This window comes from Gossypium hirsutum, chromosome D10, assembly GCF_007990345.1.
Source record: "Gossypium hirsutum isolate 1008001.06 chromosome D10, Gossypium_hirsutum_v2.1, whole genome shotgun sequence".
In the NCBI taxonomy this organism is placed as follows: domain Eukaryota; kingdom Viridiplantae; phylum Streptophyta; class Magnoliopsida; order Malvales; family Malvaceae; genus Gossypium; species Gossypium hirsutum.
The window spans coordinates 22436918-22448966 of record NC_053446.1 but is presented as its reverse complement, the minus strand read 5'-3'; the positions used below and the strand labels follow the sequence as shown (position 1 = coordinate 22448966).

The 12049-nt window shown below is 36.0% G+C and overlaps 2 protein-coding genes across 4 annotated transcripts; both read right to left on the bottom strand.

The window, feature by feature from the left end:
* Positions 1-236: 236 nt before the first annotated feature.
* Positions 237-4975, bottom strand: LOC107914645 (cysteine--tRNA ligase, chloroplastic/mitochondrial). Of its 3 annotated transcripts, none has more exons than XM_016843613.2 (9): positions 4492-4975; positions 4302-4365; positions 3548-3709; positions 2779-2949; positions 1878-2159; positions 1650-1775; positions 1048-1248; positions 718-819; positions 237-594 (listed from the first exon to the last, which is right to left on the bottom strand). In XM_016843613.2, the coding sequence occupies exons 1-9, from the start codon at positions 4872-4874 to the stop codon at positions 358-360; spliced, it is 1728 nt and encodes a 575-aa protein (XP_016699102.1). In that variant the 5' UTR covers positions 4875-4975; the 3' UTR covers positions 237-357. The 3 variants fall into 3 exon arrangements, with proteins under 3 accessions (XP_016699102.1, XP_016699103.1, XP_016699104.1); XM_016843614.2 differs by having other exon boundaries at positions 4302-4369; positions 4492-4929; XM_016843615.2 differs by lacking the exon at positions 4492-4975 and having other exon boundaries at positions 3548-3743; positions 4302-4364.
* A 6215-nt stretch (positions 4976-11190) lies between these two features.
* Positions 11191-11712, bottom strand: LOC107915398 (uncharacterized). The gene has a single exon (XM_016844561.2). It carries the CDS (start codon positions 11710-11712, stop codon positions 11191-11193), a length of 522 nt encoding a protein of 173 aa, XP_016700050.2.
* Positions 11713-12049: the final 337 nt, after the last annotated feature.

Sequence of the window (12049 nt, the reverse complement as noted above, 5' to 3'; positions counted from 1 at the left end):
ATTTATTTCATGCACTACTAATGTATTTTTTTATTCCACACAACCTTAAAAAATTAAAATAAATATATATTTTTTAATATTTTACTATTATTAACCTCTAGCTTTTTTTATTTATGATGTCTAAAAATTTCATTAACAATGTACTAAATAAATTCCATATGAAAAGAAAAAATTTTAGAAATATAGTAAAAATTTTAAAAAATTAATATTAAAAAAATCTATTTATGTAGTCAATATTAAAAAAATTGCAGTTTCATTAAAATGCATCTCCTTGGAATGTTGCCTGACAAAAATAAATAAATAAATACGGTATAAATTGTGACAAACTTGGCACCAAAAGTGATTTTGTTTTTCTTTTTACGTTGCAGCCACTTGCTGCTCCTGCAATGGTAGTGGAATGGCAGGCCTCCAACTTGTACCGTCTGGAGAATCCATAAGAGCAATTCCAACATCAGCTAAATCTTTCCTAATTGCATCTGATTTTTCGTAGTCTTTGTTCTTTCTTGCCTCGCTTCTTTCCTCTATTTTCTGCAAAATTTTGTCTTCGGTTAGCTTCGCCCGCTTTAGTGCCATTTCTCTCAGCTGCTGCAGTGCCTGCAGATTCAAAATATAGCCCAAGAGCATATGGTTACATAAAGGAATTGCATCAACAACATCCATTGTGTAAACTGATTGGCTAACAGAAGAAGATTAGACGTTATTGAAAGCAGTCTTTACCTCAGAGTAACTTGTTGGCATCAGCCCCAGCACACTTAGAACATTCCTAATTATCTTTTCTAAAGCAGCCACCGATTCTATCCGCATTGCCTGCTTCTTCCCCTGAAAGGATTCCTCATATCAATTCTAAAGAATAACTGGCCCCTAATTCAGAAGGACTCAACAGTTCAGTATGGGTTCACTTCCATTCATCCCTGGAATGGCTCAGGTTGTGGATAACAATTTATGATTCTGTGTTTGGGGCCATGCTCTGCTTATGGTTAAACTACAGATAAGCTGTTTGAAATTGAACATAAAATGCACTAAATTAATCATCTTAAAACCTGATACCTTACGAGTATGTAGTAGATCATTGATGGTTTTCAATGGGTCAGATAATGCTGCCAAAACAACTGGAGTATGGAGATCATCAGACATGGAAGTCGAAAAGTCATTATGGAACTTGTTGATGACATTCAAAGTCTCAGGCGGAATGGACTCCTGAAGCCCTTTGTCATGCTGGCTCAGAACATTTTCACAATCGTGTAGTGTCTGCAGACAATTGGATTACATTACAAATGACAGAGCAGGAAATAAGCTTTCATCAAATAGTAATCAACAGAATGGATCATATCAAAGAAGCTAAACTAGTTCCCAGTGTTATTTTGTACATAAGCCTATTGTCGCAGATCCTTCAACATCAGTCTTAATGAAGTTGCTGCCTGTATCAGCTCTGAAATTTATGCATCTCCAAAAGGAAAAGCTGTATCAGAAACTAAAAGTAACACTAGCTGTATTAACCGTGGCAGATTAAACTAGACAGCAATAAAAAACCACTAAGGGAAGGAATATGATTGACAAGATTCATTGGTCCAACAACTTGTACAGCTTATATTTTTGCAAACTTAAATACACACATGCATGCATAGAGAGCAAAGAAGAGACTGTGCTACCTGATAAATGTAGAAAATACGTTCTGAAGCACTTTCAAGTAGCACATCAGAGTAGTTGATTGGAGATCGATAGTGGGTTCCCATTAAGAAAAGTCTCAAAGCCAATGGATGATAAAGATCCATAACCTGAGAAACAGTGAAAAAGGTTAGCAACATAAGGATCCTAACAAAGTTATTATTTACTTGAAGGAAAATAGAAAGTGTCAAAGACGATCACCACAAACCTACCTCCCTAATTGTGAAGAAGTTTCCTAGCGATTTGGACATTTTCTCAGAGTCAACAGTGACAAAGCCATTGTGTATCCAGTAGCTTACATTGCTCTGTTTACATGCAGCACAACTTTGAGCAATTTCATTTTCATGGTGAGGAAACACAAGGTCCATCCCTCCACCATGTATATCAAAAGAGTAACCCAAATAAGCGGCACTCATGGCACTGCACTCAATATGCCATCCAGGTCTTCCAGGCCCCCATGGACTCTCCCAAAAAGGCTCCCCTTCTTTTGCGGACTGCAAAAATTCAAATGATATTAAAGAAAAGAAAAAATACTATGTAAAGTTGAAAATTATAACAAAGCCAGCTTGGTGGTAAGCATAAATATAACATACGGGATTCCTATCTAAAGCATAGAATTGGCAAAGTTGACATAAATTCAAGATAAAGAAAATAATTAGGCTCGATTGAATCACAAGTTGATTATAATTCTTAAGTATGTACTGCAAAAGATTTTTTAGATACCAACCTTGAAGATGTTTTTGGGATATATCAATTTCGCAAAACTGAAACTTAGAATAAAAACAAGAAAAAATTGCATTTCGAAGTAATATTTATTTATCATCTCATGGCATGAAACCATTTTAACATCTTCAGTCCCACCAAAATTTACAAGTACCATTTAGGATACCATGGGCTGCTTGATCCATCCTGCTCTTTAACAACGTAGGTTGAGTATCAATCACCCAAAGTTCCCAATTTATCCATACCTGGTTGGGTGCAAATAATGAAGTGAAACTACAACTTAATCTACACAGAGTCAGGTACGTTATGTGATAGAACGTATTTTCTACTTCAGATGATAGAATATTATAAATGCATGACACAAATCACATTATTTCTCATAAAGCTTGCCTTCCATAATGCAAAATCAGCTGGATTTCTCTTCCTTGAGTCAACAGCAACACGCTCCCCAGCTCGATTATCTTCTAATTTCCGACCAGATAATTGGCCATACTCTGGAAAGTTTTCCACCGAGAAGAAAACATCACCTTCAACTCTGTAGGCATATCCGTTATCAACAATCTGTTCAAGGTAAATAGTAGATTAAAAGAAAAATCAGCTAAAGCAGAACTCAAACGGAACTTTATGTGAAGCAAAAATGTCTAATTGAGATTGTGAGGCATTGGTTAAACAGGTCAATTGTAGTACTTTTTTTTTTTTTTTTTGAAAAAGGTCAATTGTAGTACTTATGTTGCAAACAAAGGTTCTAATCTATAACAAATGTAAGATTCACATTCCAAAAATATAACATACACGATTTTTTTTCCCCTCCTTCCCTAGAAAACTTCCTTCTTCTTAAAGATTAGCAAATAACTAACATAAAGAACATGAAATGATAAACAAAATTATGAATTATGTTCGATACTTCTATAATAAACAATGTTACACCATGAATTTAAAACAAGATGTATTACTGAGTATTTACATCATTCCCAGCACGTTTGAGTGTTTCAAGGACACCCGTCATAAGGCAATATGCAAACAATGCAATGTAAAATTATTACAGATAACAACTTCGGCAACCATTACCAGTATACCATGCCAAAGAAAAAAATTAATTGCCAATGAGTAAGAAAGGCAATTAAACCTACAATCAATCAATCATTAGTCCAGAAACTACCTGCTTGATCATGTCAATGATATGAGGCATGTGATCTGACACACGAGGTTCAACAGAGGGGGGCAGACATTGAAGATGCACCATATCTTGAATGAACTCATCACAGTATCGTCTGCTCAAACTGATCGGATCCTCCGCCAATTCTTTCGCTCTAGCAATTATCTACAGAATTTTAGAAAGTGCAGACTCAGCTATCCTGTCATATCAATTAAAAGAAAACAGTCGGCATTCAAATATAAAGGTGAAGGAAAAGAAAATAACTTTAAAGATGTTTTTGCAAGCACTGGCAATACAAGATGAAAAATCACATGAACTTTTGTCATGCAAATTAGCAATAACAACAAAAATCTAAACTCATTTGTTACTTAAAAATATCTACCAAAGAAATGGAATGCCCTCTAAAAATTGAAAATCCTTTTTCTTATTACTTTTACTGAAAAACATCCAAATATAAAAGCAAGCAACATTTTAAACTTAAAAAACAAATAAGTTTACCTTTATATAGAATAATTATGTTAAAAAAAACAATTTTACCTTTACCTTCATTCTTTCGAAAGCATTTTAATAAAGGCATAGTCAAAGTAACAAACTTAAACTTAAGGTTTACAGACACTACATTCAACAATCATACACACACACTAAAACAAGCCAACCTCAGAATTTGTCAAAGGGCAAAAATTTGAAGCTAAAAAGTACAGAGTGCTATGTGAGTGTGTGATATACATACAAATACATGTAGCGTGTGTAAACTGACCTTGTCATCAACATCGGTGAAATTCCGAACATAGCAAACTTCATAGCCCAAATGCTTAAGATATCTGCCTAATTCCACAATTTCAAATCATTAAAAAATCAAATTTCTAATTAGTACTCATGGTCTCAATCCAATCACAATAAACTTGGAAGTTTTACTTAATCAATTTGGAAAGACAGAGAAGGAAGACCTGTAAAGAACATCGAAAGTTACATAGACACGAGCATGCCCAATGTGGCTGAGATCGTAAGCGGTGACACCGCAAACGTACATCCCCACTTTACCTTCAACTTTGGGCATAAACAATTCTTTCTTTTTACTCATCGTATTGTGCAGCCACAGCTCCGATGATGGACTGCCAGGCTGTTGATTGCCGTCCATTTTGTCCAATGTTGTGCCATTGATTAACGGCTGTGATGATGGACTCAACGAGCTGAAACAACGACGGAATGGATTTCTACGTTTTGGGTTATTGAAAGAGTGAGTCCTGAGTTGGACCGAGCGGAGTGAGTTGGGAAACGAAGAAAATCGGATGGAGAAGAGAGGTTTGTAGCACTTCAGGAGAGTGCCCATTAGCTAATTGCTCTGCTTCGAGGTTTCTGGGGCTGAGTTTTCTTGTTATCTACAGAGCTGTTAGGGTATATAACACTCGCACCGAATCATTTGCATTATACATCCCTCCAACGCACCGTTTCAATGTCCGTTATTTCTGAAAATTAATCCAGTGGTTACACCAGTTTTATTTTCACCACCAACACAGAGGTGTCCATGGGCCGGGGCGGCCCGGCCCGACTGCCCGTCTGAAATATGGGAGGATTCGGATAAAAATATAGGCTCGAAATATAAATTTGGACAAAAAAAGAGGTCCGTTTAAAAAAAGAGCCGGGCCTCGGGCACCACATTTTTGGCCTGAGCTCGGCCCGAATATAATAAATAAATAAATATTTTTTAATTTTTAATTTTAAAATATTTTTAAAATATTTTTTATTTTTAAAATAAAATTTTGGTGTTTATTAAAAAAATGGGCCGGGTCGGGCCGGGCTCAGGCTTATGAATTTTTCCCGATCTGGGCCTGGACAAATTTTAGGCCCATATTTTGGGTCGGGTCAGGCCCGGGCCTAGGACGTGGGCCGAAATTTTTTCTGGGCTCGGCCCGGCCCATGGACACCTCTACACCAACCCCTATAGTTGAATTTTCTTTAATGAAATAGTTTTGAATGTTATGAAATTACGATTCAAAATTTAAACAGTTTTCCTATCTGATTTTCTATACATATCGTCAGATTAATTTGGATCTAAAGTATATTTTTCTACTCATTGATGAATATTGATCATCGTACTTGATCACCAAATCGTCATTTAGAGCTCGCTAACCAAACTTTTTTACAAAACTTAATAGTGTAGTAACTTAAAATAAAAACTTTCAAATAGTTCAATAACAATTTTGTAACTTTTTAAAGTTGAGTAATCAAAATATATTTACTCTTTTCGATTTAACAATGGTTATAAAATAAAAAGAGTAAACTACAAACATGGTCTCTTATGTATGATTTAAATTATATTTTGGTTACTAAACTTTAAATTGTTACGTTTTAATCACTAATGTTATCAATTTATAACATTTTAATCACTATGTCATTACCCGGAAGTGTGACGTACGGCTGTTATCTATAATTTTTATTATTTTTTTCTTTTCTCTCCCTTTTTTTCTCTTCTTCTTCTCCTCTTTTTCCTTGGTTAAAATTCCACCTGTTGATTCTTCAATGTTAACAAGCTAAAAACCATTATTCTCCATCAACATCTTCATCATCATCAACAACACCCTTCCTTAGAATCTTGCTTACCCTAAACAATGGCCCGGTAGTTTAAACTTCTAAAGTGTCATTATAAGGGTTGAGAAAAATGGTGTTTTTACGTTTAACCCGCAGGAATTTTTCTTGGATTCAGACACGTAAAACTATCCAACAACTTAATGATAGAGTTTCATGTTCATTCACATTCTTCATGTGGGCTCAGTAGAGCTGATAGCATTATGTTATTTCAATTTTATTGTTGCAATTCAGTATTGGATAATTATTACTCTTGTGATTGATTGAGTTATGTTTCACTTGATCAATTCAAGAAATTGATATGCTATAAATAGCCCATTTCACGTTTAATGATGCAAGCTTGGAAAAAATAGAATAAAGAAAGAAAACCCAACTATTCTTTCTTCTTCCTCGTGTCGTTCACTCATTTTCTTCATTTGTGACTCTTTTTTCTTGGTTTCCATCGGTCTCTTGCTCTTGTTATCAACTCTATACAACATTCTTTCACTTGCCATTAACAAGCGTGATAGAGAAACAATTTTGAGTACTAAAGGAATCCAACAATAATAGACTCAATTAACACGGTATGATTGGAGAAAACTTTTTATAAACCATTTCAACACTAACTCACGTGACTGAAGATTATAAAATACAAAATATCACCACTCTCAATTACCTCACAAAAATAGAAAGTGCCTAAGGGTGTTTAATTGTTGTTTGGAATCCACCAAGAACAAGTAAACAAAAGAAAGTTGTCGAAAGAACAAGTTTTGATTCAAATTCATATATATCTCTTTTCGTGTTCTTTTACATTGTTAACCTTTATATAGGTTATTTGGGACATCCCAAACATAAGAAACTTAAAAGCTAAGTATTTGTTTTAATACTCGTACTAATGACCAAATACATGTATCTAACCCTTAATTCATGTATGATTTCAAAATTCATGCCTTAATTAGCTAAAGAAATGTACTTAATGCACATACATTCATTCATGCATTAATTCTTAATTCATGCATCATACTTATTTAATGAAAGCATAGAATTGGGTTTTTTACAAAAATATTATAAAAAAATAAAAATTTATCAAAATATTACAACTTTTTTTTTATTTACCAAAATATATAAACTTTTTTTATTTACCAAAATATATAAAAAAACCAAAAAAAAAAAACAAAACCTGCAAAAAAAAATCAGACCGATGTGACAATTCACTGGTCACGCCAATGGTATTGGCGGCACCAAAGGTGCCAAAACCATTGGCGGCACCAATGGTGCCAATGCCATTGGCGGCACCAGTTAGTATTATGGGGGGGTCGGTGGTGGGGGCAGAAGGAGGGAAAGAAAGAAACAAAGGAGAGGAAAGAAAGAAAGAAAGAAAGAAAGGAGAGGAAAGAAAGAAAAGGAAAGGAGAAGAGAAAAAAGGAAAGAAAGAAGAAGAAAAGGAGAAGAGAAGAAAAAAGAAAGAAAGAAGGAAAGAAAGGGAAAGGAAAAGAGAAAAAAAAAGAAGAAGAAGAGGGAAGGAAGGAAAAAAAAGGGAAAAAAGGTAATTTTATTTATAAATTTGAATTTTTTTTTGTAATATTTGTGTGTTTAAAATTTATGTAATGTACATTATAGTTATTTTATTATTTTATTTAGCATATATATTTTTATGAAATATATTTAGAATGAAAAAAATAAGTTAAAGTACATTGTATGTTGATTAGGGAATTTTTTTATGAAATTTACTTATGAATTTGAAATTAAAATTTTAGGAAAATAGCATTAAAAGAAAAATGGCAAAGAAGTATGTTTAAGAAAACATAAAATACGAAAAGAAAAAACGAGAATTGTATATTTATCGAAAATAATAAAATGCGAAAAATGTACATGTAATAAATGTAAAACATAATAAATTGAAATAATGTAAAATTATAAAATAAAAAATTACGATTTTTTTAAAAATAATAATATGCGGATAAAAAAATACGAATAAATGGCCGAAGTAAGACTGTAGTAATAAATGTTTTTAAAAAATTCAGAAATAATTTATACAAATAATTGGAAAAAATGTAGTGAAATAATATAAAATAATAAAATACAAAAAGAATATAGTTTTATTGAAAGTAATGAAAATCGGAAAAATAATAATACGACCAAAGGGCAGGGGAAAGGGTTTATTTCGGGTTATTTACCAAAATATTACAAAAAAAAACCAAAATATTATAAAGTTTTATTTTATTTACCAAAAGAATAGAGGAAAAAAATGGTTATGGAGGGGAATAAAAAGGCGGTACTAATATGTGGGTAATTACTTTTTAATCCCTCCTTATTTATTAATAAATTTCAAACATTATGCACTGAAATAATGTAAAATTATAAAAGACTAAGTTAATGATATTTTTTAAAGTAATAAAATGCGGAGAAAAAAATACGAACAAATGGCAGAAGTAAGAGTGTATTACTAACTTTTTTAAAATTCAGAAACAATTAATACAAAATATTTCAAAGAAAATGTACTGAAATAATTTAAAACAATAAAATAGGAGAATAATATATTTTTATTTAAAGTAATAAAAATTGAGAAAATTATAGGAGCAAAGAGCAGGGGTAAGGGTTAATTTTTTACAGCAAATTAATTTAAATAACACACTCGATTAATAAATTTCAAACATTATGCACTGAAAGAATGTAAAAATATAAAATTAGGAATTATGATATTTTTAAAGGAATAAAATGCGCAGAAAAAAATACGAATAAATGGCCGAAGTTAGGTTTTTTTCCTAACTTTTTTTTCAACTTGCAGGCATCGCAATGGCTGAATTGATTCGAAGCGGTATTAGACACATATCTGATGCGGCTAATAACGTGGTATGATTTATTATTTGTTAATCAGGAGTTCTATTTATTTAAAAAGGATATACGCAATATATAGAAATAAATTATGCAATCGTAATATTTTTTCTGTTATTTAACACTATCAGGACTCGTTCCGAGTGTTAAGGGGTCGCTTGAGTGTTTTAAAGATAGCTTCGGATGCACGATTTATGTCGTACCTGGAGCTAGCCGGATTTGGGTCAGTAGCATTGATCCGGTCCTCCGACTTGCAATTTGATTTATTCTCCGCGCTAGTGGAGCGGTGGCGTCCGGAGACCCATACTTTCCATTTTCCGTGCGGGGAGTGCACGATGACGTTGGAGGACGTTGCAGTGCAGCTTGGGCTCCCAGTTGACGGGAGTCCCGTTACGGGACTATCTTCATTAACCGATCCGGCTGCAGTTGGCTATCAACTCCTAGGAGAGTCACCAAAGGATGGTGATAAATATTTTTCCGGCATAAAATTTACATGGCTAAGAGCCAAAATTTGTCGACTATCAGCGACCGCCAGTGAAGGTGAGTTGATGTGCTCTGCTCGAGCATACATCATGCATTTGATAGGGGCACTACTCATGCCTGATGCAAACGGCGACAGTGTGCATTTGTCGTACTTGCCTCTGCTTGCTGATTTGTCCACGGTTAGGTCGTACAGTTGGGGTTCAGCCGTTCTAGCAACACTATACAAGAAGCTTTGTCGGGCGACAGAGCCGAAAGTTAAAGACATCGGCGGATGCCTCATACTGCTGCAGTCATGGGCACTTTATCGGATGCCATTTTTGGCACGCGTTAGTCACCAACCCTATCTATATCCACTGCCACTCAGGTGATAAAATAAAAATTGTCATTATTTGTAGTCATAATATATTGAGTAATGTTACCAACCCTAAACCCTATACTATTTTTGGTAGGTGGACGACCCGTCCAGGCATCGGGAAGTCGTGTGATGTCCCGATATACTGCATGAGGATTGAACAGCATGTCCAGGAAGGGGTAAGTTTCTATTCTAATATTCATAACATACATGGTATTTCTATATGTTACTCACATATTATCGGTCTAACTCGTTACAATGTTATTACTCATGCAGTTTATATGGATGCCGTACCGGAGGCCGAAAATTACAAATGTTGTACCCCCGTCCGCACTCGTTGATTCCCACACATGGTGCACAAACACACCAATTATAAATTTCAACGTCGTCGAGTGGTATCACGGCGATCGGGTGCTTCGGCAGTTTGGCTGCATCCAACCTATCCCGGATCCGTCGTGCCAGTTGGGGGAAGATCACGGCTTGACAAAGAGAGGAAGAGTTCAATTGGACTGGGGAATATATCACCGGAAATACGTCGCACTGTGGTACGATCGATTGCGCCGAATTCCTCAGATAGTTATGGCTACCGACCTGCAGCCATCTCGACAGTATACAGAATGGTACCATAGTCACAGGAAGCCGTATTTACTTGAAGCGCAATTGACGATAATCCTCCCGTACGTTCAGCAAGTTGGGGGATCGGAAGCACACGGCTCGATGGATCCGGATCCGACGGTATTTTATCCTCCACAACAGGTAGAGCCCGGACAATCAGAATCAACTGAGGAATCACATGGCTATCATCCGGATTTGTTGGGCGGTGAATATTATCCGAGCTACGCAGAGGGCGAATATGCGTACGATTTTGAACTGTTTGGCTCCCCCTGGCCACAGTACGGCATGCCCGGCCTGTCTGACACGTATTCACCGCATTATGGGACTCATGATGGTTCAAGTTTGTCGGCGGCGAACGAGCGACAGACATTCCCTCTATGTTTTCCACGCCCCCACCTGCGGACGATGAGGATGTTGGTCGTCGCCCAAGCCGTGAGCGTCGACCTCCGCGTAGGTATACCCCCCGGACAACACCATCGAACCATCAACTGTAGGGGTTTAATGCACTTTTTCTATAACTCGTATTATTTGTATTTTAGATATCTCGGATGTTCTGAATTTTATGTATAGATATCAATTATTCAATTTTTTTCATTATATTAAAGCTCAATCGAATTATGAATGCCTCTACTTTCGATATAATCTTAATAATTCCACAACGCTCACATGGCATCTTATAACTTAATCTGGAAACAATATGGATACAATTTAAGCGTAAGCATAAGCCGAATAAGAAAAATTATTATTAATAAAATTACCTTTTATAACAACATACATAAAATTTTATAGCTTTAGCTCAATTTCGCTCCGATCCCGACGACTGTCCAACATGAAAGTTTCGGTTAGTGCATTTATTCCGGCTATGACAACTTAACCTACATATTCCACAGCGCTTTCCGTCAAATTTCTCCCAAATGTCCATCTCATTACGGATTCTGCTTGACTGCGGACGACCCCTTGGATTCCTCCGTAGCCCTCTGTCTGGGAGAAGCTCGAAAGTGATCGGCGGCACCTCCCACGTAGATAGGTCCGGCAGGACGGGGAACTCATTCTCCCAGACACGCAATGTGCGCTCCAGCATGTACACATCATCGACATATTGTTCAACATCAAGGTTGACTTTAGCACACGCTGCCACGACATGCGCACAGGGGTAATGAAGTGTTTCGAACTTCCTGCACTCGCACCGTCTGTTCCGGAGATCAACTCCGTAGGACTTAGGTTGACGACCGATGTTCTCAGTAACTCGAAACGTTTCCAGTCGTCGTGAATATATTTCCACGTTCATTGACCTCGCCAACCGACGGTTTACGACCATTGCATCCCTCACATGTTCAACAAACACATGTCCCGCCTGAATCTGGTCGACTTGCTACTGACCCATTCTTGGCATCAAAGTGGCCAGCCTGTAGAAAGTAGCAAAAAATACCAATGCAATCAGAAGATGACGTGTTTTCAACAAGACTGCGTTGATCCCCTCGACTAAGTTTGTGGTCATGTGGCCATAACGAAAGCCCTCATCAGCACTTTGAGCCCACTGCCACGGCTCCATTGTGCGCAACCATTGTCGAAAAGATGTGTTTGTCTTCCCCTCCATGTCACTCTCAAGTCAGATCATTCTTTGCCGGAAAATATGTGGCTCTAACTCGTACGCT